General features: G+C 38.4%; 1 protein-coding gene across 5 annotated transcripts in view; it reads right to left on the bottom strand.

The window, feature by feature from the left end:
* Positions 1-4,388: 4,388 nt before the first annotated feature.
* PDE1B (phosphodiesterase 1B) overlaps positions 4,389-26,902 on the bottom strand; it is a 227,503-nt gene continuing 204,989 nt past the window's right edge. For 4 of the 5 annotated variants that reach the window (XM_069970258.1, XM_069970254.1, XM_069970257.1 and 1 more), the window contains 10 exons: positions 24,729-24,869; positions 21,357-21,457; positions 17,535-17,660; positions 16,692-16,793; positions 16,034-16,154; positions 11,340-11,421; positions 11,109-11,232; positions 8,572-8,708; positions 7,963-8,031; positions 4,389-5,904 (listed from right to left, as the gene is read on the bottom strand). In XM_069970258.1, coding sequence (XP_069826359.1) covers positions 5,885-5,904; positions 7,963-8,031; positions 8,572-8,708; positions 11,109-11,232; positions 11,340-11,421; positions 16,034-16,154; positions 16,692-16,793; positions 17,535-17,660; positions 21,357-21,457; positions 24,729-24,869 — 1,023 coding nt within the window. In that variant the 3' untranslated portion in view covers positions 4,389-5,884. Of the gene's footprint in view, positions 5,905-7,925; positions 8,032-8,571; positions 8,709-11,108; positions 11,233-11,339; positions 11,422-16,033; positions 16,155-16,691; positions 16,794-17,534; positions 17,661-21,356; positions 21,458-24,728; positions 24,870-26,902 lie in introns of all 5 variants that reach the window. The other variant, XM_069970255.1, reaches the window with a different exon arrangement.

The raw sequence follows: 26,902 nt of genomic DNA, 5'->3' as shown, positions 1-26,902 counted from the left end.
TAGCAGTGCAAAGGTTTTCAGCAAGATTTTAAAAAACTGAACTTCAGGAACCTTCCATACTCAGAATTCTGGGTAACGCCTGTTGTTACTTACTATCGGACTAGTATTGCAATTTCTTAATCATAATTGTGCAGAATTAAGGTAGGGTTGCTTAGTGGCTTTGGTCATGTGACTGTCATGCAAGTTCCCGCAGAAGCGCATAGAGTCCTAGTGTTCTTCTCTGCGATTCGGTGCCATGTGACTCAGGACAGTCAAATGTACACAAATGTGTGACTTGTCAAAAACTTTACTTTTAAAACAAAAATTCCTTAAAATCACCTAAGAAGCACATGGCCAAAGTCATCATAATGTCCTAGCCTTCAAATACTGCATTAAAGGGGTTATCCAAGATTAGGAAAAAAAAATTCAGAAACAGCACCTTGTCCTGTGTGTAATATTGCAGCTCTTTTCAATTGAACTGAGTAAAGCTGAATTATAATACCAGAGACAACCTGAGAACAAGGGTAGAACTGTTAGAAAAAAAAAAAAAAAAAAAAGCAGCTATAGATTTTTTTTTTTTTTTAAATCCTGAATAACCCCTTTAGGTGCATTGGCAGAGGGCAAGATACCTACATTTGAAAATTTTTCTAAGACCTAAAGCCTTTTTCTTGAGCAATTATCAATTATATTTTCTGCATAAAGAACCATGACAATACTGTTCATCAGTCCGAGAATTGTTTATGTAGAATGGAATAAGTCACATTGTTCTTTTTTAGCTCAATAAATATTAATTTAATTTGTTACAATGCGAATAACTGCTGGACCTAAATAAAAAGATGCAACCAGCTGGTCATATGTGAAATTCTTCCACGTAATTTCCAACATTGCCAAATAGAACACAAGAACGATAGGTTATATCACATAAAAGATAAGAATAGAAACAATGGTGTGCTTTTCTCTAGAAACTGTGCCATTCTTGTTCACGGTCCTTAGCATTGCAGCTTAGCCCTATTTATCTGGAATACATACAGCCTGCAAGGCTAAACATAGGCGATGGACAAGAGAAGCGTTCATTCTAGAAATAAACATTCTTGAATTGTCAACCAATTGGCTTCAACATGATTGTGAATCTCTTAAAATATCAAAAAGTCAAAAACTCAGAGAGATATTTCTGTGGAGGGAATGCTCAGCAATAAAACATCAGCCAGAGTTGGTCATGTACAAACACTGTTCTGACTCATTACCGACCAGTTTACTGTAAATCATTCACACTTACTATGAACAGCATATTCCAGCATACAAAGTATCTCACAAAGGTGAGTACACCACATTTTTGTAAATATTTAATTATATCCTTTCATAGGACAACACTGAAGATATGACACTGTGATACAATGTTAAGTAGTCAGTGTACAGCTTGTATAGCTTATGTATTGTGTAAATTTGGTGTGCCCTCGAAATAACTTAACACACAGGCATTAAAGCGACTCTGTATCCACCAACCAACCCTACCAAACCACAAGTACCATCTGTTTAATGAGACTAAATACTTGCCAGTGGTTTCTTTTAAAATGTGCCTGGTGCCTTGGTTAGAGCAAAAAATTATCTTTTAAACTTGCAGCACTGTGTCATACTGGTGTGGGCTTAGAGTGTCTGTGCCCTAGGTCTGGGACACTTCTCCTTTCTTCCTCCCCACCCTCCTCATCATTAGGAACACCCCTAGGAAGGATTTATATTTATCACTTATCTAAACTGTGCATCTGTGTCGCAGTAGCACATAAGCACTGTTTAGACAGGTGATGAATAGAAATCTGCCTGGGGGTGTTCCTAATGATGAGGAGGGTGGGGAGGAAGAAAGGAGAGGTGTTGCAGACAGCGCTACAGATGAAAAGATTTTTTTTTACCTTTAACCAAGGCACCAGGCACATTTTAAAAGACACGACCAATGAAGATTTACTCTCATCAAACTGATGGTACTAGCGGTTTGGTGGGGTGGGTTGGCACATGCAGAGTTGCTTTAAAGTCTAAATCTCAGTCACATCTTCAGTGTTGTCACATTATAAAATATACTAAAATATTTTCAAAAATGTAAGGGGAGTGTTTATTTTTGTAAGATATTGGGTAAATGATCCAATAAAAAATTAAATTGAAAAAAAAAAAAAACACTAGCGCAAATTTTAAATTAAATTTCTACCTTAACAAATGAATAAATATTCAACTGCACTATACAAATACTACATGAACCTGTTATTATGAAGGAGTAATTGGCAATCCCTACTGGATGCTCTTCATTATGAAAAGTGGCATGACTGTACTCTTTTTAATCTGTCATGGTTCTTAGATAGTTTTCTGAACATAACTTTACAAACATTTTTCTTTCTCTTGCTTCAGTGTATCTAAAAAAAAAATGAAGCTGCTCTATTGGAAAATCTCCAATTCAGACTGAATGTACAGTATGTTCCTATGGTAACAGACTACAAACTGTACCTCTGTAGTCTGATCCTGCAGCCATACCCTTTTTGTGGGGGTATGACTACAGGATGAAATTTTTGCTTGCAGTGTGCATACACTGTACCTCTTACAACAAGTAGTTTCTGTCCACAAATATACCATTTGCATTCAAGATACACAGCTTTTTAACATAGTCAACCCCAATGATGGGTAGAAAATTATGCTTTCAGTAAGTCTGTAGAAAAGTTATGATGCTGTACCATGTAATGCTTTTAAACTAGTATGCAATGTAATCCCCTCCCCATTCAGAATTCAGGAGCTGAGACCGAGTATACAGACATTTTGAGTTCCTGTTCAGTAAGCTGAGCATTCAACGCTCAACTGCTTTGCACCATTATCACCCACTTTTTCTTGATGAAAATGTTTGCACTGCCGATAAGCATGGCATATGGAGCATTACAAAAAAAGATTGAAAATAAAGAATGTACCACTCATGGGTACATCAGAAGCAAGATATTTACAAGTCTCTCCAGAGAATTTAACCCTTCTGTTGCTTGAGTTGCAGCCTCACCTTCTGAAATACGCTTATGGAGAAGACCATGTTCTGCAACCAAGTGCATTGTCAATTAAAAAAAAAAAAACTATAAGTACTATAGACAAACAATGTTACATCTGTATTATAATCTGTGTATTTACTGTAGACAGAGTCATTTCAAATATACAGTGTTTAAAAATATAAGACACGATTCTAAAGAACGCTATCTAGAAGTGGTCAGGGTTCGTGATGTCATCTGGTTACACACTTTATATATTTTACTAACTGATGTATCAGGGCTGAAGTTGGGAGGCTGCCATAAGCAAGAAAATGAATAAAAATTCTCAATATATATAGTGGAAAATTCTAGATGGAAATAATCTTCACTTGAATTTGTAAGAAACTAGATATTAAATAAATAAAAACCTGTCCATCTTTAGTAAATAAATATGTATTTGATCTCCATATCCTAAAATATACCACATTCACACGCTGAACTCACAGTATTGAATTTTTTTTTTTTTGTAATGCGAAGCTCACCACCAGATATCATAACCTACGGTATACAGGTCCAAAGTTAAGGAAGACTTTGACAAATTACCTCTTGAAACATCTTAGCATCTGACAATGTGTGTGCATATTTAATACTAGCTCCTAGATCCATATTCCTGCCATGAAAGTAATAAGAGGAAAAAAAGGAATAAAAAAAAAAAAAGATGACAAAGAGGAAAGAAGGAAGACATAACAGTTGTAAGAAATTGGATCAAATCAATGCTATTGATCGACATGGATTATGGTAGAATGGTAGACTGATAGATGCCCAATAAAGTCCAAGGAAACAAATGTGCTCATGGGATGACTACAGAAAGAAGAACTGTCAGCCATCTGTAATACAGAGGACTACTGATACTTTATTAGAGAGTATGAGACTTTCTATCTCTAAATACATGATGTCATCATTCACTTATTCCATATTAAATGCATCTATTAGTAATCCAGTTTCCATTTGCCATTACATTATAATGCTATTTAAAGATTTCTATCAGAATCTTGGTGCTACCGGGCTACAATGAGTGGGTGTCTACCCTGTTCTTTATAATTTTCCATATTGTAGCACATCAGTTCCCCAGTTCTACTTGTTTTGTCTGTTAAAAATTTTCATTTTGTTTTCACAAAATAATTGTCAGCTCCTATGTCATCTGGCGGGCCAGTCTTCCGTAGAATATAACATAAGAGTATAAAAAAACATAATTAAGTAAATTAATGTTAATGTAATAAATGTACCATCAAACAAATATAGGTGTATGTTGATACTATATCATTCATTGTACCTGGACACGGTCAATTTGTTCAATGACTGTGAGAAACTCCCTAAAATTCTTTAACCTGAGATGTGAATGGTAAGCAAAAACTAAAACAACCATAAATCAAAAGTTTTTTTTATATGTATATAGAAAAGAGAAATGACAAGTCGTTTTTACTGAGGATACAGCAAGTGTTGTGACAATTTCAGGTTTAATACATGATGGAAAGATTGTTATGTCTATATTAAGGGTTTTATAAAGGCGGATGAGTAGATGAATAGTCAGAGACAAGGTACAAGACACTGCAAAACAAGGCACAAAACACAACATTCATATCCATGACATAGATGAGACAGGACAAACAAGAAACTGTCCATAATCTGCCACAGAGAATGGTCACACAATGGTGTACAGGAGCTTGGCATGGGAAAATAACTTAAAGATGTTCAGGTTCTCAGGGAACGGTTTGCAGAGAACCCTTGGTCTTCACATAAGACTTCTGGTGTCCTCCTGCTTGGTGGGTCTTAGAGTGAAAATCAGGATTATGGGTCATAGCTGGAAAGAATATGAGTTGTGGTGTTTCCAATCGAGGTATAATCTATACAAACTGTGCTAGGTGTTAATGTGTCAAGCAGCAATACTAAGTGAATAATCCAATAGATAAGAATTCTTCTAAACAAACTACTGTAAGTACTAACATGCTTTGGTCCCATTGGTTTCCCTAGATTACAATGACGTGAAAGGGGTGAGTCCATGACCTGACTTATAAATCACTTTCTTACATTCTATTGGACTATGCTTTCTCTTGTACCAGGTGCTTATTGCTCAGAATCAGTAACTCTCAAACCATTCACAGACAGGTAAACAAGATCCCATGCCTAAGAACTGATGGTTACGCATGCATTATGGTTGAGTAGCTATCCCTGAGGACTGATTTGAAGAGCACTGTTCTGGCAGAGTTCTGGATACTCAGAACTCTTTTCTTTTTGGTGGGTACCATTCATAGTTTTTGATATTGCATTTTCTTAAGTTATAATACATCAGATAGTCCAACACCATCACCATCTTCTTTGTACTATCTTCGGATGAGATGAAGGAACGTATTTCCACTTATTCTTTATGTCACTGTGCATATATGAAATCTTTTTTTTTTTTTTTTTTTTTTGCATCACTCTGGAAAATGAGAACTAAGTCATGCAGAGCCTTGAAAGATTTGTGGGAGGCAATATATATATATCTATATATATAAAATGCAGATGTACATTGCTGACAGCAAAATAAAAAGAGTGCTTTAATCTAAGAGAAACTGAAAAGAAAAAAAAGAAAAAAAGTCTGCTCTGATTTACAAAGCAAAGGCAGTTCCATACGATAGTACCTAAATGATCCACAAGAAAGAGAGACAGACCCACATAGCAGAGACAAGAGGACAGAGAGAAAGAGCTGTGCAATGATCTGTGGGTCACCCACAGTGTCACAGACGGTGGGATTCTGAGGGTTGTCAAGTTCCCTGAATACCAGATGTTCTGTGCGTGCCAAGTGACCTGCGGCTTCAGATCCAATCTCTGTATTCCCTGTGTCCTAGTCCTTCTGTACTGCAGGAAGGGGATCTGGACCTCTATGTGGATGGATTAGTGCCTAGACGATAAGAGGACATGAAATGTCACAAAAGAAAAAAACAAACAAAAAAAACAAGTATAGAGAATATTGATTCCATACCACAATATCTATGCTACATAAGCTAAAGTATAGTTATATACCCCTTATACACTTGGTGGGCATTCTTTGACTGTCTAGTCAACTGACTAAAATAGCTATGCATTACCAAAGGGGTGTGCACCAGAGCATCAATACTACATAGAGGGCTGCATTATTGTGTGTGTAGGAAACTAAGGAACATTAACAAGCTCACACCGCAGGCTTCTTATTTGAATGTACAGTGGTACCTTGGTTTAAGAGTGACTTGGTTTAAGAGCATTGCTTTCGTTTAAGAGCTCCCTGTACTGGGTGGAAGGAGGAAGTGGGGGAGGGGCACGGTCTGCATAGCAGGGTCTACAGCACTGTAGTCTGACCCAGGAAGTCTCCCTCACCTTCCAAATCATAGCAGATCCATTTCAGGCTGGGGCTTACATCAGGAGACAGGACTGTGGAGAGTGCTGCATGTATGTGCCCACATGTGCCCTGCTCATTCCTTCATGCTCCCTGCAGTCTCTATCAGCCCTTGTGTTTCCCGTCCTCTCCATTACTGTACAGCAACTTTTAATATCACATATTCTGCTGTTTCTGAATGATTGTTTTATTAGTTTTACATGTTATTCAGAATAATAAATCATTATTTTTGGAGTGTGGAACCAATTGTTTGCATTTCTATGATTTCTTATGGGAAAATTTGCTTTGGTTGAAGAGAGGATTTGGATTACAAGCATGGTCCCAGCACAAATTATGCTCGTAATCCAAGGCACCACTGTATTTAAAATGGATTAAATAAAGATTTCTATATCTCACTATGGCTTTGCTTGACATTCTTACTTTGGGCACAACACTGAGTGAGAGATCCGGACACTGAAGAATCAGCAGGAATATATATTGAACTGAGCTGCATTTTGTTGTTAAATGGATATAGCTGAAGACTGAAAAGAGGTGGCTTGGTCCATTGTCTGCTGCATTTGCAAGGTTTGAAAAGTTGCCCCATTTTCTCTGTATCTTCCAGACTATGTGTCTCTGGTGTTTTATGTGACTGGCATATTTACTAATCTTACCAAAAAAAGAGGGGGGCCTAAATAGTGCGGTCTAAGCGCACTCAAAACTATCCAACACCAAAAACAAAAAACAGAATGCAAGACCAATGTAAATATAAATATTTTTTATTTTTATTTGTATATCAAAAAGAGAAATCATTTAAAAATACATAATGGGGGGGCAGAAGCTAATACAAATCCCCATATCAACGGTGGATCAAAAAGTTGTATACATAAGACGCTATATCAAAAGGTAAGAAAGAATGAACAACCTACATATACAAACATATATACTGGGCACTGGGTTGGTACTGCATATAGCAAATAAATAACTCCCACAGTGGGTATATGGCAGAGAAACATATAAAGAAACCATAAACACATAGTAAATGTTACCCATACATGTCCTTAGTATATAAGTCCACCTCACCGTACACCCGACGCGCGTTTCGCGTGTTGCTTTCTCGAGCGTCTTATGTATACAACTTTTTGATCCACCGTTGATATGGGGATTTGTATTAGCTTCTGCCCCCCCATTATGTATTTTTAAATGATTTCTCTTTTTGATATACAAATAAAAATAAAAAATATTTATATTTACATTGGTCTTGCATTCTGTTTTTTGTTTTTGGTGTTGGCATATTTACTACTCTAGGAATGGCCCTTATGTACATTGTAGGAGGTGTTATGTGTGGGTTCCTGGTAAACTGTTGCAGCAAGTACCGAGAGAATAATGAGTATCCTGCAGTACTCTGGTGCCAGTGTGCACTTGTGCATGGATTATAATCTTCAGGTCCCAGCAATATAAAAGTGAAGCCCAGTTTATTCTGTGAGCAGCCATGCACAGGGTAAGCTTAATCCATGGCTGTATAAGGCCTCAATGGTTCTTCCTGTCCTAAATCCCTTTCTCTGCGTCCCTACCTGGTCTCCATGGAAACTGTGCACTAGTCCAGGTTACCATTTTCCTCTGTGCTATGCTCTTCCTCACAGGGTGAAAGTTCATCCACAGACGTTTGGTTTGTAATTCCTAGAAAAGGAATTGTTAGACACATCTTACAATATGTTCCTCCTTTACATAAACAAAACCAACAATGTAAGGTACAGCTTTAGTAAAGTACTGTGTCTCAAAGATTGGGTGTACTTATAGTAAATTGAATACATCAAAATTAGGACACAATGATGAAATGTAGAGAAGTTGTCCATAAAAACCAATCAGATTATTGAGCTCACATTCAAGGACCTCTGGTTAATGAATTCAGGATTGGTTACTGAGGACAGATGCTCCGCTCTTCCTTTTCTAGTTTGGATCAATCTCTTACTGAGTCTTGTGAATAAAAGTGGTGCACATATAGACACAGGACACCTTCAGAGGTCTTGTGGGGTCCATGCCTCAACCAGTCAGAGCAGGTTTGACCCCATGAGAAAGACCTACACAATATTTGGCAGGTGGTTTTATTCTTATGGCTCATCGATATATTGTATATGTAGCCTGAGGTGGACTAAATTATCAAGCACCTTAATAGGATAATAATTACTTATTCCCTTTATTAAATAATAGATGTCTCACCACTTGCTGCTCGCTCTTTCCATTTCTGCTTGTTCTCCTGGATGTACTTGGTCCAAGTTGATCGGAAGCTGTTGAGGTCGGCATTAATGTCTCCTAGCTCAGCTTGTTCATCCAAAGATGGCTGCCTCCACTGAGAGCTATGAGATGGAAGGAGTAAGATAAGTTAAAACCTATAAAGTCTATATATAAGAAATTATATCCAAACAATATTGATTTATAATATGACATCAACTGACTATTGTTTTTTCTGTAATGCTTAAATAGGTTGTTCGGCATAAATTGAAAATCCACTATTCTGCTGGGCTGTGGGGGATACAACAGTGCGGTATACTTACCTGTCCTGCTCTGCTGCAGCTAATGTTCCCAAGCCTTTCGCTGTTCGCATCATTTTTACTACATCCGCCGTTGTGCTGAGCATAGACTGCACTATACTGTGCTATGCACTATGCTGGGCAGCCGTTTTCAGTGATAGCGGTGGAGAGCAGGTCGTCTGGGGATACTGCAATGTTATATTCACCATGGCCCTGGCACAATAGTACATTTTCCGTTTATGCCGAATATTCTCTTTAATATATTAGTTCTCTTTTATTTTGCATTTCCAACTCAACCCCCAAAATATGAGATGTTGCTACCATGAAATAGCAAAGGATACCATGATTAGACACAGTTTACAGTTTCTTGATCTGCCCTGTCATTCCTGAGATATGTGGGTTTATAATTTATCTGACAATTTAGTTAATAGTCATATAGGCGTGAACTTAATTAGAATACTAGGATTTAATATTAGGTGATGGATATTACTGTTTAATGATAGTAATATCTCATTTTTGGGGGGTTGACTACAGGTGCTCTTTAACACTTTGAGGACCAGGCCCAAAATGACCCAGTGGACCGCGCAAATTTTGATCTTAGCGTTTTCGTTTTTCCCTCCTCCCCCTTCTAAGAGCTCTAGCACTCTCAGTTTTCTGTCTACAAGCCATGTAAGTGCTTGTTTGTTACAGGAATAGTTGTACATTGTAATGGCGTCATTCATTTTACCATAACATGTATGATGGAATTCCAAATATATTATTTATGAAGATATAAATAGGTGAAATCGTAAAAAAGAATGCAATATGGTAACGTTTGGGGGGTTCCTGTGTCTACGTAATGCACTATATGGTAACAGCGTCATGATACTATTATTCTATAGGTCAGCCCGAACACAACCATATGCAGGTTACACAGATTCTCTAATGTTATATATGTATTTTTTTTATGAAATCCTTTTTATTGGCAATTAAATATTAATAAAATGCACCTATTGTGACGCTTATAACGGTTTTATTTTTTCACCTATGGGGCTGTATGGGGTGTAATTTTTTCCGCCATGATCTCTAGTTTTTATTAATACCATATTTGTGAAGATCGGACGTTTTGATCACTTTTTATAAATTTTTTTAAATATATAATGTAACATAAAATCGGTAATCTGCGCACTTTTCCCCCTCTTTTTGTGTACGCCGTTTACCGATCACAATGACGCTTGTTATATTTTAATAGATCGGACAATTACGCACGCTACGGTATATTATATGTTTATCTATTTATTTATTTTTAATTTGTTTTATTTATATAATGGGAAAGGGGGGTGATTTCAACTTTTATTGGGGGAGGGGTTTTGGGGTAGTGTAATAGTGTTTTGAACTTTTTTTTTTTTTTACACATTTGAAGTCCCTTTGGGGGACTTTTACATTCAATACTTTGATTTCTACACTGACCATTGCTATGCCATAGGCATAGCATTGATCAGTGTTATCGTCGATCTGCTCATTAAGCCTGCCTGTGCAGGCTCAGTGTAGCAGATCGCCGATCGGACCGCACGGAGGCAGGTGAGAGACCTCCGGCGGTCCGTTTCAATGATCGGGTCCCGATCGGTAAGTGACAGGCGTTTAAGGGGTTAATGACACCCGGCAGCGCGTTTGCTGCAGCGTGTCATTACCGGTGAGGTCCCGGCTGCTCACTGCAGCCGGCCCCCACCTGTTATGAAGCGCGCTCCGCTCCGGAGCTTCATAGCGGGAGAAACACCCAGGACGTAGAGTTACGTCATGGGTCGTCTGGGGACAGACTTCCATGACGTAACCCTACGTCCAGGGTCGTCTAGGGGTTAAGGCTTTGTTCACACAACATATATTTCATAAAAGTATGGCCGTTGTTGCCGATTACAAAAATATACGTTACCTTGACTTCTATGGAATCCTGGCTGGAGCGTTTACACATAGTATACGCCCTGGCAGGGATTACAGCGGTGCCGCAGGAAACTGACATGTCAGTTTTCTGTGGCCGCTATTCATTGAATAGCGGCCGCAGAAAACCCTGTCAGTGCACACTATGGAGCAAGCGGCTACACGCTCCATAGTGTGCAGTGGGGAGTTCTGATGCGGGCGTGCACGGATGCGCCCGCATCATCACTCTGCCGCGCTACAGATCATCCAGATGGTACTGCAGTACCATCCAGGATGATCTTCAATGAGATCAGTAAATAAGATGTCACACACCTGGACTGATTGACAGGAGGTGCTGGTTTGGTTTTACTTCCTTCTTCTACCAACGGAAGAACAATCTTCTCAGCCACATCAGTAAGCACTGAAAATGTTGGGTCAACAATGAACTCGATGAATCCTGTAAGAGAAGAGATTAGTTACTGCAGTAAATGGAATCATACCACCAGGTTAGTGGTCTTAAGTACCAATGATCTTTTTGTGCACATAGGATGGTAGCTAAATTACCTATCTGGGATTGAGCTACCAAAGTGGATTTGCGGTCACAAAGTGGAGAAAATGGCAGCCCCATTTCAGCTTCTTTGTCACCCTGCAAGAAAAACATATACAAAATCACTGCAACGCATAGTATTGCTTAAATCCTACTTACATGAGAATATACCATAAACAGCGATACTATTTTTTTTTTATGTACATGCATAATAATGTTGCGCTAACAACATGTTGCCCCCATACTACACAAATACTTGTTAATGGTGCGTTCACACCTACAGGATCTGCAGCAGATTTTCTGCAGCAGATTTCATTTAAATAACTGAACACAGCATCAAATCTGCTGCAGATCTGCTGCAGATCCTGTAGGTGTGAACGCACCCTTAGGCTATATATTTTTTTATATTTTAAGGCTACATATTTTTTCATATTTCTACGGCCGTTGTTGCCAATTGCAACTACGGCCATAGTAAATACGAGAAAATACGTTGGCCGGGTGTCTGTGGGATCCCAGCCAGAGTGTATACACATAGTAAATGCTCCAGTATAGTGGGGATTGGACAATACTGAGGGAATTATAAATAGTATCATTACAATCCAAAAACCCATTCATGGGATGATGCCATACAAGGTTGAAAAGAAGTGGAAATTTTATATGTGCAAAATATTAATGCAGAGCATGGAACAGGAACCTGCAAATCCATATCGATAACAGGTGACAGCAAGAGGTACCCAGGAATTCCTACAGTGAGGGCTAGTCCGCTAAGCTTCCACTTTTGGCTCAAAAAACTACATAAAAAAAATGTTAATTTTCCCCAGGGAACACTCCCCCTTAAAAGCGCTGTCACTTTGTTCTACTGATGCAACATTGTAAGTTGTTTATGTGAGCTCTATTTGTTAAGTTCACAAATTCTTAGACTTTAAATTATCTGTTATAATGTGAGTAACTGCCGCCACTTTTCTGCTAGAAATCAATACTACTTTGTGCGGCCTGCCAAATACATCTCAGACAACGAGCAATGGATTTTTAGAAGTAGAGCTTATACTTATTACTCAAATGTGGTTAATGGTTTCATTTTGCTTAGAACATACAAAGGAGCTTGAACATTCAAGCAGCTTGAAAAGAACAGTTTGTATGTTTATGACTTGTTAAGCATTAGCTGCGTAATGACACTGACACATTTTGTTGTCTGCAATTGCCACATTGCCAGATTTATATTTTTAATTTAAAATTAAAATGCCTTAACAGAAGTTTAATATGCGGTTATAAACTCCACAAGGCTCACAATGTGCATATTATTAGGCTCATAACGGAAATTGATATATTGTGATTATTTCTAAGGTTATGTAATATGAAAAGAAACAATTAAAATAACACAAAACCATGTCCGTGTTATGAATCAAAGTGCTGTTCAAAGGAAATGATAAATGAACTGTTGTTTGATAACAGATTCACCTGCTTATTATACAGCGTAAAAGGATAGAAAAACATTAATCTAGACAGAACACAGATGGCGGGATCTACTAACCAAAATGTAACAACCTGAGTCATGGGCCAATTGAGTCATGGTACAGGAGTTGTAAGGAATATTGGTTTAAATGTAAGGGTCCTTTTACACTTAATGATTTATCGGCCGCGGGCCGCCCAGTGAGTTTGTCACTTTTGTTTGCAGAGCCTTTACAAGGCACAACAAATTGAGCGGTCGGGCTGCACAAATAGTCCTTGTATTGTTCATGCAGCCATGAAAACTGACAGCACAGATATGTATATATATATATAAAGTGCTGCCAGTTTCCAGATCACAAGCTGTGCATACTTACTATCCAAGCTTTTTGCCATCTGGCTCTCCATTCCTCTGGTCACTAGCTGTATCTTCAGGCTGCCACCTCCTCTGGCTGTCAATCATTCTGGAGGACAGGAGAGCCAGATGCCGGATCACAAGCAGTGCTGAAGGTAAGTATAGACTGTTTGTCATCTGGAAACTGACAGCAAGGACATATATATATATATCTATCTGTGCTGTTAGTTCCCCTTTATCGTTATCTGTTGCACATAATCCTGTTTACAAAGGATGATGTGCGGCCGATAATGATACATTTTTAATCAGGAACAAAAGACACGATCAGCCAATGTCCTCAGCTGTCACTTTTACATGGGCCATTTATTGGCCATAGGAGCGTTTCTAGCAAATCGTCCAGTGTAAAAGGCCCTAATCCAGCCTATCTGGGGAGGTAATATGAAAAAAACTAAGAAATACAAGAATATTCTTAAAGGTAATACACAAATTTGCCCCCCCCCATATGTATTTGATCAACTTATTGAGTTGTACTATTCATTGTTAGCCGAAAAAAGGCATCAGCTTGTGTTCCTTGGTGTCAATACAGTTTTTGCAGGTGAGGCAGCAGCCATGGGCTTCTATCATTGATGTCTTTCCTCCTAGTGTAGGATTCCTTTTTAATGGTATGACTGGTCTCAGTTTTTTAAATGCTGAAATTCACTATAGGTACAGTCAGTTCATGGCTAAAAAGAAAAATGTTTTGTTATGCACAAAAGGCAGGCGTCTCACAAGTGGCATCACGAAAATATTTGAATTAATATTTGCTTTTGTATCCCTTTTCTGTTGTTGTTTTTTTTTTTAATAAATCTTGAGAATAGTAGATCCTAGAGAGATGAAACCAGGTCTAAAACCTATCCGAGTACCTGTTTTACCAAAGGCTACAGTGAGTTTAAAAGTAAGTTCAAAGTCCAGCTACTTATTTTACCACTTAAGTTTATTCTTTCTACTTACAAGAAAATTAGACCTCCTGAACATAAAGGTCCATTCTGAAGCTGAGCACCAAATCATTAAAATGAGGGAGATGACAACCATGGATTAAAGGAAATACAAAGCATAAGAAATGCACAAAGGTTTAAAAAAAAAAAAAAAGTTCCAACACTTTCTCCCTTTTATCTCGTGTCTATATTTGCCATTAAAACTAGAAATGATATTATGAAGTCATCTATGAACTATTTTTCTGAACATAAATCCTGTAGACTGACAAACACTGTTCCTAAGACTAACTCCTATTTACTTGTATCTTTCATTACGTTTCCTTAACCAGTATATAGATAGTGAAGACATAGAAGTAGCAGATGACTTGGATCAATTATTAATAAAGGATCTAGCTGTCAGGTTATGTGACATATACAAGCACTAGTAACAGAACAGGGATGAAAGAGGCAGAAAAAAATGGATCTGTAATGAATACCTTACTGTTTCCCTAAGCAGAAATATAGATATATAAAAAGGCAAAGTCCTTTAACAATACAAATAAACATACAGAAATTGCCATTCCTGTAACATACAATGAAAAAACAACATTTTGCTACCATCATGTTGATGACCACGTCATGAACAAATTTGAAGTCAGACACAGTTGTGCTTGTCTGAAAGCAAAACTTTAAGACTCTTTAAGTTATAGGGATTTCTGGGTAAATTATCATTACACAAATGGTTAAAAAGCCCGGCTGAATAGGGTAACAAACCCATGCAAAACTCAGAAAAAGAGCCCCTACTTTCAGGATTCTATTAGTAAGGGACTTTGCTTTTACCTCCCATAGAAGTACCACTCCTGCCCATAACTTGGAAACACTGGACCTATGTGGCGCTGCCACCAATCTCTTCAAGGTACCAGGACTCTTCTCCAATAAAGTTTTTCGTTCATTATCATAACCAGAATCTAGTACAATGACGCGGTTCAGGAGCATCTGCCCTTTGCTAAGATTCATTCAAAACTTACCATGGTTAAAATTATGCAAGCTAGACTGAAAATAGGAGTCTAAGGAAACCCTGGTCCCCTACAACAAAGATGAATGGAACAGAAGAACGAAAGGTATGTTCAGAATATTGTCAGAATGTAAAAATCAAAGTTGTCGACAAAGGTTCTACTAGCATTGGGGCTCCACAAGACAGACAGGAAGCAACCTGTGAGGTGTAAAAGTTGTTAAAGCTGCTGAAAAGCCATAAAGCAAAGTAAAGTAAAGATGGTTTTATTCATGTTTGGGTGAGAGACAAATTTACTCTAAGAACAAGCTTAAACTTTGAATTGTTTCTGTTGCCTATACAAGTATGTTTGATACACTCAGCTTAAAGTGGTTGTCCCGCTTCAGTCAGTCATAGGCTGAGTGGGCTGTCGCTGCTGAGACAAGTCTCTCCCAGAAGTAGTGGATAGAGAGAGGTATCAGCAGGGGACCCAAAGTGATCACAGGAGGACCCACACGACAGTGTGTTAGGTGAGTGTGGGTTGGCTGTTATTTTCTATGCAGCCCGAGCAATATATAAAAAAAATTGTTGATTGTTGTCTGGAGTACACCTTTAAGGGGACTAGTTACCTATTAACTTGAAGTGTGTAATGTTTCACTTAATATGTAGGCACATGCAGATTATTAGAGATGTGCCCTCTCCACAGGCCTCACAGCAACGGCAGGGACACAGTATATATACCCATGTATTCTCTATTTGTTAATGTAAAGCCTAAAATACATATTTAACAGGCACTTTGCTAATTTTAATTACATTACTTTGCCTCAAATAAATGTTCTTTATCCCTGATGTTTTGCTTTGTAATCTGCTAAATCCACATTTGCCCAACACTCAGTAATGTTTGCACAGATCTATTTCATGAAATACCTAAATTGATGTAAATTCCATTGCTACAGTGACTGTTACCTGTCTGAAAAACTCTTCCATTAGGGCTTTGGTCCACCGTGCGTGCACCTTCCATTGCTTGGTGGGGTGGCTGATGTCAGCTGCATGAAGAAGTAGGGAGAGCGCCTTGGCCTTGTCAATGCTGCAAATTCATAACAAGAAGGAATTAAGCAGACAAATGTGTATAGCATATATAGCATACATTCAGGTAAAAGAAACTGAATCAGGAGGGTAATGAGAGCCTCACATAGTAGTGAGTAACCTATCTGACGGCTGCCCTTTAGTCACAGCGGAGAAGACTTGGTGCACATTTCCCACCTATATTGAAGTAAACCTACGACCTGCCTCTTTTGGACTTACATAGCATTACACAAGATAAAAAAAAGTTACAAAAAAGTTACAATATATCTATAAGTCATGCATGACCTTAGCTTTAGGGCAACAAGAAAGAAACAGGAAGAAGAGGCAAGCATTGGGGGATGGGAAGGAGATGAACAGGTGCTATAGTGGGAACTATTTCTACAGCTCCAGCATTTTTTTCTTTTAATGGACAGAAGAATTACTCGCACTTCTGACATTTTATCCTCAAGCTCTTCACTTATGCACGTCTGTCTGACACTTGTCTCACATTATATCTTACGTCTTCATAAGCAGGGGCCTTTGCTATTTGTAGACTCACTTTTCCATTGTCTGTAGACCAGATTTCATAGTTTTGACTTGCTGGAAGTGACAAGACATATCTGTAGCCAGGACCATCTCGATGACAAGAGCCCTTAGTTCCCTGCAGAAACAAAAGGAAAACTTACTAACAAGGTTTAGAGTCTAATGCTTGTTCTAAAGTCTACGCCATACACAAGATCAACAAACTGAGTCTTAGGCTGACTCACACAGTACTCTAGAGGTGTTTTGTTTTTGGTCTGTATTTTTACCAAAACCAGGAGTGGGTCCCTAGAAAAAGGTGCAAATCCTTTTCTCTGCTTTTCTCTGGATTGGATCCATTCCTGGTTTTCATAGAAATATTGCCTAAAATGAAGACCTAAATACTGTGTGCCCATAGCTGTATAACCAATTACATGGAAAAATAATCATAAGCAGAGTTTAAAAAATAGATGTTCAAGAATTAATATTTTTTTATGTGTTGAGGAATTTAATGTATTTACTAAAACAGACATAGCGGGAGGGCTGACAGGGCCTATTCAAGCCTGGCTTTAACTCAGTAAACACTCTGCCAATAAACCGAGTTCATGGAGTTATCTCCATCTTATGATCTGCTAATAATTAAATATCACAGAGGAAGAAACCAGCCATCTGCTCTGTCTCCTCCACAATGAGATCAGACCAATTCATTAATACCAGAGGTAATAAAAAGCTTTCCAAACATGTGAACCGCTAATTCTATTACTGATGCTTTGCTCTAAGCTTTGATGATTTAGTCAATACTCTGACCGCTACATCTGCTAGTGACGGCTGCCCGGGCACAGTTATTGATCACTCGCAAGAGGGAAAAACACTACAAACTTACGTGAACTCATCTTTGGTGAGATTCACAAATATGTTCATTTCATCATCTTGCATGATCCGATAAACAGCGCTGACATGATGGTTTTCCAGGACCGACCGGTCATTGTACAGAATCGCACAGTCTGATCTGCAACGATATATAAAGCAAAATAGATCAGGAAGTAAGAAGAGTATAGATCTGAAATATACATATAAAAAGTAACATCCATTATGTGCATAACCCATAATGTTTATATTGACTAGAGTCATTTTACAGAGGTGGATAGCTACCGGATACAAGCGCCATCAACTACTGTATGTCTACATTGATCTGCAATTGCTTATGTCCGGCCTAATACTGGCAGTAAACGTCCGCTTGAACCATCGCTGGATTCATTCAGCCGTTCATTTACATCACTGTTGTTCACACAAGATTTGTTGCTGCACATTAACAATGAAATTTAGCTGTGCTTGATCTACGCTTGCTGTGTCTTTTCCATGGGGCAATAACTGGCCCCTTGTAAAAGCCCCTGTATGCTCTGTTAATACTTTGCATTGTGGAATACTGAATACACCCCACCCACAATGGATCCCATGGTCTGTCATGTTCTGTGAGAATGTCCATGGTATTTGATTTGTACAGGTACTGTATTTGGCTTTGGACTGGAGGATCCTCCAGTGAACTAAGCTTTTAGTCAGTAACAAAGCACTATACGACACTCAAGGGATCTCCGATTATGAACATCTTCAGAAGGAAAGTTACAATACAGTTCTCTGCTTCTGCTTCTAGGCACAAAAGGGTAATATAATCACAATTTAATCAAATATAACCACCACATATACCAACATACCGCTAGATTAGGCACTGGATACCATTTCCTTTATGACAACAATAATTTTAGGTATATACACTAGAGATTCAAGAAGACAGTGAATTCCCCATTATCCCAGAAACTAAAGAGAAAAGACTTGCTTAGAAAGTGTCCTCCAGAAAGTTCCTGACACTACACTGTGAATACGAGATATCTGACTCATCTTTATATACTGTTTTATTACTGCCGCACACTCCGTATATGGATTCATAACAAATTCTTACAGGCAGATAAATGTAGATATGAAGTCCCATGCTGTTATTTATAGTTTGTTCATTCCGGCTCTTGGGAGAACAGTACTTAGTTTTATGGTTCCAACCATAAATAATCATTTTTGTAGCTGGAAATCAAATTGTTCCTGTCCAGCTGCAGAGGGTGACCTTGTGTATGGGGACAGAACAACTGTTGTTGGTATGGAGCGTTGTGTATGTGTGTAGTAATCACATCCGCTCGTCAATGTTCCGTGCTATAGTCCAAAGTAAAGTGAGCAGACTTTCCGAAATGACCTTGTCCTTGTTTGCAAAATTTCCACTTTTAGAGTTTTATCAATCTCTGAACAAGAATACTAAGTAGTCAACGATATATTTCAGAAGTACTTTATCAGATTTTTCAACTAACTTTACAAATACACTGAATTGGAGTATAAATATTGTTTAACCCCTTAGTGACCAGTTGTATGTGTTTGTATGGTGGCCCCATAAGGGATCTTTGGCTGGACTGTTGCCTTGTTACACCTGTAGCATAGCTTCATAGGATCACGGGGAACTCAGTTGTCAGCATGGCACTAACTGCCAGGACCGGAGAAACCTGGTGTTTTAACCCATTATGTGCCACGGTTAAATCATGACAACTGCATATATAAAACTGTGAGGCCATTGGCAGTCCAGCAACACAATTGCACATCACTGAGTGCTGATGGGTTTCCAAGGCAGCCAGGGGCCTTATAACACCCCTGTGCCTGCTATGTACACGTCCCTATACAGCCATGCCAGAAGCAACGCTGTACAGATTGCCTGTTGGTATAATGTTGACAGGCATAATACACTGCACTACAGTATATACAGTATACTGCAAGAATGTCAATATTTTGTTAATTTACCTTCCCCAAAATTGAAAATATAGGAAATAAAAAGTCATATGTATCCTGAAATAATAATAATAATAATAATAATAATAATAATAATGATAATAATAATAATAATAATAATAATAATAATAATAATAATAATAAACATTTTCTTTCAAATCAACGGTTGCCAGAAAGTGCCAGAAATTTGTCATTTAGTTCTATCAAAAAATCTCAAGACTTCCAGTACTTATCAGCTGCTGTATATCCTGCAGGAAGTGGTATTCTTTCCAGTCTGGAGAGCAGAAGAGGTTTTCTAAGTGGAATTGCTATGGCTCCCGACACAAACAGCACTGAGCACTGTGTCAAACTGGAAGGAAAACACCACTTCCTTCCTGCAGGACATACAACATCTAATAAGAACTGGAAGACTTGAGATTTTTTTATAAAAATAAATGACAAATCTCTGGCACCAGTTGCCTGGAAAGAATTTTTTATTTAATTATTTATTTATTTTAGCTGAACTACCCCTTTAATTTCATACATGTGCATACATATATTCACATTAATGGGAAGGTTCTATTTTAGGTCACACAATAAAGCAAGGTACAATAATAAAACATATTTATATTTCTAAAGGATCCAGTATATAGAAATAGAAAGGAGGAGAATTGCTCCACTGAGTTCTCAAGTACATTACCAGCTGCTGCATACAAGCTGATGTGTGAGACATTAAAATAACTCAGTCTGAACACCATTATGTCACTGGAGACATGTGACACCCAGACTGTTTCTATGGAAAACCGCAGTGTGTTAATGTTTCATAGCTCTGGAACAGTTACAGTAAATCCCTGTAGATTTTGCTCCTTACAGATTTTGCTGGTAAAGTCACAGCACAATTATCATTTTTAGAGCCACTTGAAATCCATTTTCATAATAGATTTTCTCTCCTCAAACACAAGTGCTTGGAATACATTTGTTCAACAAAATTAAATGTCCCAATTATAACCCAAGAGGGAAGCAGTTACCTTTGTTAACTCCAGAGCTGTCCTTCACAAGGTAGGCTTTTATGGGCCTGAATGCAGATTTGTGATGGGGCCCAATGGCTAGATGACCATGGTGTAGTCAATCTAACCTTAGGGAACCAGTCAGGAGTTCATACTGTATGAACCATGATCAGCATGAAACAGGGACAAGTTCCTCATTGCAACCAGCTATAAGCCACTGTGAAACACTACTACATTTTAGGGATATCATAGTTTCTCCCCACTCCAAATGTGAGGGGCAATTATTAATGTAGGTGCATTAAGTGAGCATGATTACTGTGGGGAGGGCACTGAGGGGAACTAATAATACAAGAAAGACATTGTGCACTTAAAATGTATTGGTACATTTGGTCATATTTTAAAGTGGTTATCTGGCATTAGAAAAACATAGCCACTTTCTTCCAGAGGCAACACCACTCAATTTACTTTGCGTCAATGGAACTGAGTTGCATTGCATACTTTGGAAGAACCTGGCCATGTTTTTCTAACACTGAATAACACTTTAAGCTATATCTTCCTCTTTAAACTACATCCCTTGTCACATGACCAACATGTTTTACATGATTCCACCCCAATAGTCACCAGTTTTTGGTGGATTCACCCAATTGCTATTTACTGTAGATGCTGGACAACACACATCAGATGTCAGCAAATATCAGGAGTCAAACTAAAATCTGCTTCATTTTTGAGGTTAGAGGATTTGCATATGATTTACATAATGGGACTGTAAGGGTACCGATAATAATCTGATACATACATTCAGTGCTGTGTTGTATATATTGTTGTTAATATTGCATACATATTCTCAGTATAAAACCTGTACATGAGTTGGACATATATAAAAATAAACTCATCCTTACTTTGTCTGGATGTGGAAGCTGTTTGTTGTTCCTGTATGTTCAAAATCATGTATAGCAGCTGCAAATATGATAGCCAGGATCTCAATCTCATTTAGGCAATGCTATAGAGGAAAGAAAAGAATTGCATTTTACTCATCAGCCACTAGAGGAAGTAAGAGGACAGCTGCGCTGCACTTCAAGGGATAGGAAATGAAGCACCCTGTTTATTACCTAAAATAAGTTAAAATATTGTTTAATATCGGAACATATGGGACATAAATAAGGAACAGAACCTTTCTTCACAGACGGCTTTCTTCTCCCTACTACAATATTCTTCAAGGAACGAGCTGCAAAGTCTTTATGTGGAGTTTAAATATTTACATATTCAATATTAGCTCTTCCTTCAGAATTCGAAATACGACAAGGTTTTCATTAGCCTCTATCCTAAAGTTATTATGACTGTTACCAGATTCGGCACGACAAAAGGGAGGATTTGTCATTTCAGCACCTGGAGATGCAGAAGATATTTCATCCTGGATCCTATGTGTACTAGACATGTGTCATCTTGTACTCAGTAAGAAGATTTTACTAATGACTGACAGCTCTGGCTCTATGCAATTTCAATAAAATCCTTAAAATCACAATGCAAATGGAATGTATGCCTTAAAAAGTGCACTGTACATAAATCACGGTCCTAGGTGGAAAAGCTTTGAGTCAGGTGGGAGTAGCAAAGCTAGTTAAATATAACCTCTATAAGCAGTATAAGCCTGGTGTATTATCAAAAGGCCATGAAGACTGTCGCACAAATACCACAACAGCACAACATTAATACTGAGAACAACCTCCTAAAGGAAAAAGTGCAAGTAAACATTGTTCACCTTATACTGTTTGCTCTTTTCTGAGTATCTGTGCTTCTTGGAAAGCTGGGTCACAGCCAATATGGTCACTGCAGGTTGGTCACCTCGTAATATAGACACCCGCTAATAATGATCATGAACTTTATTATATTATGAAAAGGCCTCCTTTCCCCGCTATGTTCCCATGGTGGGAACATAGCCTAAAACTCTTCTGAATTGGAGACCTGAGAACAATGGGAGCCATATTGGCAGTACAGTGAAAATGTCTACATGTATACACTGTATGAGACCTAAGGCCTGGATTACGGCAGCCGTATGCTGTACATTTTCATATGTCTACCATTGACTCCCATTGAGTAACTAAAAAACAAAACACAGTTTACTATACTTTCCAATATAGCTCCATATAAAATCTGCAAACTGTTAGACAGACATAAACCAACTGGATATGTACTGCGCATAGTAGTCCAGGAGTATGTTTGGTGTTTCCAAGCACATACATCAGACAGGCAGTGTTAATGTGTCACTAGGATGATATAGTGTGGTACGGTCGTTATATAGATGACCTTCTAATTGTATGGAGGTTGTCAGTGACAACTGTGCCTCACTGTATCTGATGTATTCGAACTACAATCTCAGCACTGTCAAATTTGTGCATTATATCAGTATGAGGGCTGTTTCCTTTCTTGATCTCACCTTGTCTACAGGTCAGGATAAAACAAGTACTTACAGAGAGTAGACGGCCACCCCGGTGGGGGAAATGACGCAAGCTCGGAGGAACTGCATAGCCAATAATGTTTTTCTCAAAGAGACTCGGGAGATTGTGCCGCATGTATCTGAACTGGACCCTAGAATGAGCTAAGAGACCTGATCTCTTGTCCAAAACGTAGAATGACAGGGGCACCTGTCGCATGGATACAGGTGTGTAGCCCAATATCTTAAACTTCTTTAATCTTAAGAGGCTTACTGGGTCTCTAAATTATCGACCACACCGCTGTATGCTTTGAACAAGTGTCACTACTTAATTCTGCCTTACTGAATCAGCGTATAGTTGCTCTGTGGTATTTTCTTTTGTTTTGCTCTTTTTTTTTTTCTTTCCTGATTTATTGCTTACTTATATCTTTTATTTAGTATGCTCTTTTTAAATGGGTATAATCTATTACAATTGTTTCAGTTCTTCTCATAGGTGTACGTGACCTTTCACCTATCACTTGCTGTTATTGGGTGTTACATGAGAGCTTACATCACACTGATATAAGTCATGAGAAAGGACCTAAGAGGTCCGAATCACGTTGATATCAGTGAAAGTCCCCCCCCCCCTGTTTTTATATTAGCTAGCTGAATAAAATTTTAAAGTTTACCTAACATTGCAGTTTCTTTTCATCTTCTGTGAAGTGTTAAAGGAGAAGTCCGGTGAAAATTGTTAATAAAGTATTATATTGCCCCCCAAAAGTTACACTAATCACCAAGATATACTTATTACAGGAAATGCTTATGAAGTGCTTTTTTCCCTGCACTTGCTACTGCATCAAGGCTTCTCTTCCTGGATAAAATGGTGATGTCACGACCCAGCTCCCAGAGCTATGTGGGCTGTGGCTGCTGGAGAGGATGATGGCACGGGGATGCTCAGTGTCCCTCCAGTGCCCTGTGTCCCTCAGTGTCCCCCTGCCATCATCCTCTCCAGCAGCCACAGCCCACACAGGAAGTGAAGCCTTGAATAGTAGTTATAGTAAGTGCAGGGAAAAAAGCACTTTATAAGCATTTCCTGTAATAAGTGTATATTGGGGATTTGTATAACTTTTGGGTAGCAATACAATGCTTTAATAAAAAAGTTTGCTGGACTTCTCCTTTAAGTTTCCTGTTGGTCCAGAGATATGTGGTTAGAGATGGACATTACTTAACTTTTTTAAAGGTATGATTTGCAGCAAAATTAACCCTTGCAGTGACCAATGTTATTACATTTCTGATTTGTCATGGACAAATGAAAAAATAAAAAGCATGGGTACTAAAGGAAACAAATTTGTCGGAGCTTTAATAATGTATGGTTTCCGCGGAGCTCCATTTATAACAGTAAATGAGGGTACACAGCTGCCGGCATTGCACAAATTAAACTATTTTTTATTCTGCTCTAATTAAGTAATAAACCAGAGTTACGTTTTCTAACTTATCTAATTTCATGATCACTTAAAGAAAGTTAGAGACTCCTAAATCTGCTAGAGAGAATCAGTATTCACTGGTGATTATGTGTTCCGTCTATTATGTGGCAGCATCATGCCATGATGGTTATGACCTTGATTCGGGACAGAAAGTCACTCCTCAATGTACAGCAAACAAACACAGACAATATTCCGATGCTTACCATTGTCTCACCCCAGCACTTTCGGGCCTCTTATTGGAAAAAGTGGTTGGAACTTGGCAAGAGAGGACACGGCTTCCTGCAGCCTGATACATTTACTACCACATACCGTACAGTACCACATTTGCAAAAGGAAATGAACAGGAAAGTGATAGTCTATACAAAGGGATGGTAACTTACCACCATGCCTGTTCGTAACAGAAAACAGTGGACGGTTTGTGTCACATCTGCTGCATGGATCTGGTTATGATAAGGATTCTTGTACTTTCCATAGCCGCTTTCCAAGGAATCCAGAAAACTCATAAGAAATGCAACAGGAATCTATGTTAACGAAGCACAAACATGTGTTGGTGGATTACTCTGAAGATCAGCCGACACACTTCTATTCCTGGTTTATGTTCAATGCAGAAATGAATGCACAATTTTTCATACTGTATACCACTTTTAAATGAGTGATCCCTTCATTTCTTTTATACTGCTACAAATTACACGAGTGATCACTATATTTTTTCCATACAACTTTCTCTTACATGAGTGATCCCTCTATTTCTTTTACACCACTGAAAGTTACATTTGTTTACTATATTTCTTATATACCTCTACAAGCTACATGAGTGATCCCTATATTTCTTCTATACCACTATGAGTTACATGATCCATCACTATATTTCTTCCATACAACTTTGAGCTACATGAGTGATCCCTTTATTTCTTCTATCCCACCATGAGTTACATGATCGATCATTATTATTTCTTATATAGAACCTTGAGCTACATGAGTAATGTATCCCTTCATTCTTCTATTCTACTACAGGTTTACATAATCCACCACTATATTTCATAGATACAAATTACAGTTAGAGAAGTGATTTCTTCCATACCACAATGAATGATATGAGTGATCCGGATATTTCTTCTATACCACTATGCGTTACATGATCGATCACTATATTTGTTATATAGATCTTTGAGCTGTATGAGTAATCCCTTCATTCTTCTATTCCACTACAGGTTACATAACCGATCACTATATTTCTTAGATACAAATTCCTGTTACATGAGTGATGTATTCATTTCTTATATACCACTAAGAATTATATGAGTGATCTCTATATTTCTCATTTACCATTGAGAGTTAACCCCTACAATGTGTACATGCCACTAATCACATATGAAGAGGTTATATCAGCTTCACACACACCGTATACGCAGCGTATTTACTGCTGCGATACGCAGCAAATACGCAGCAGATACGCAGCAGATTAGATCTAAATAACTGAACACAGCATCAAGTCTTCAACATCAAATCTGCTGCAGATCTGCTGCGTATCTGCTGCGTATTTGCGGTGTGTGTGTTCGTACCCTTATGGTGGAATCTCACAGCTACAGCCCGGATGACTAAGTCATGGCACTTTCATGAACAGGCTTTAACCTCCTAAAGGACAGTCTTCAAGGAGGTGATACCTGTGACTCATTCAGTCATCCGTGTTTTATTTAAAGTTATGTTGCTGAAAGGCCAATAGGCCTGGTAACTAAAGGGACAAGACAATTACCTAGGTTTATAGGGAGCCTCTCCTGATGCAGCAGAGCTGACATGCTTATGTGTGCTGCTTATCTGCAGTCCTGTATAAAACCACGGATACTATTTGTCATTGCAAGATCATAATGACACCAAATGACAAACTGAACGCCATGCTTTGTAAGCTCTGTTCAGTTGCTGTTCCCCTGCTGAAACCTAGACCCTCAGCAATCAGTTATTATTGCCAGGGCAAGCAACCACTTACAGGAAATGAAGCATTACATGGCAGCTATTCTGTGTAATGCACCAGGTCCGCCAGAGAGGATTGCGCTATCATACCTTAGGAGATTTCCAAAACTGCTATTAAATTTATATTCCTGAAGGTGTGGTACATGAATGAGCAATTCTCTGTTGGTAATCTTGATTCCAGATTGTGCACCACCCCCTCACGCCCTTTACTAGGTATAACACAGTGACCCAGAATTACTAATACTGTCTAATTCTAAAACGATGTGAACTTAGACTAGATTGTCTGATCTATTTTGTTTGTACGTTGCTCGGCCTAGTGTATGTGTACTTATAGGGCTTCAAAACGAAGGCCTCTTCCTTATGAACATGGTGGTTTCACTGATCACAACACCACTGATCAGTTGAAACAGGTAGCCCAAAGAGTGTCATCCTTGGACATCCTGCAGTCACGGACCTTATAGGTGCCTGGACCACAAATCCAGACTGTGTAAAGAGATGTCCAATATTTGTGTGGTCCTCGTTCCAGGCAAATGCACAGACCATTGAATTCACAGTCATGTGCATTGGTCTATACAATAGAATGTCT

Source organism: Dendropsophus ebraccatus, chromosome 5 (genome assembly GCF_027789765.1).
Source record: "Dendropsophus ebraccatus isolate aDenEbr1 chromosome 5, aDenEbr1.pat, whole genome shotgun sequence".
NCBI classification, from domain to species: Eukaryota; Metazoa; Chordata; class Amphibia; order Anura; family Hylidae; genus Dendropsophus; species Dendropsophus ebraccatus.
This window is presented reverse-complemented; position numbering and strand designations above follow the sequence as displayed.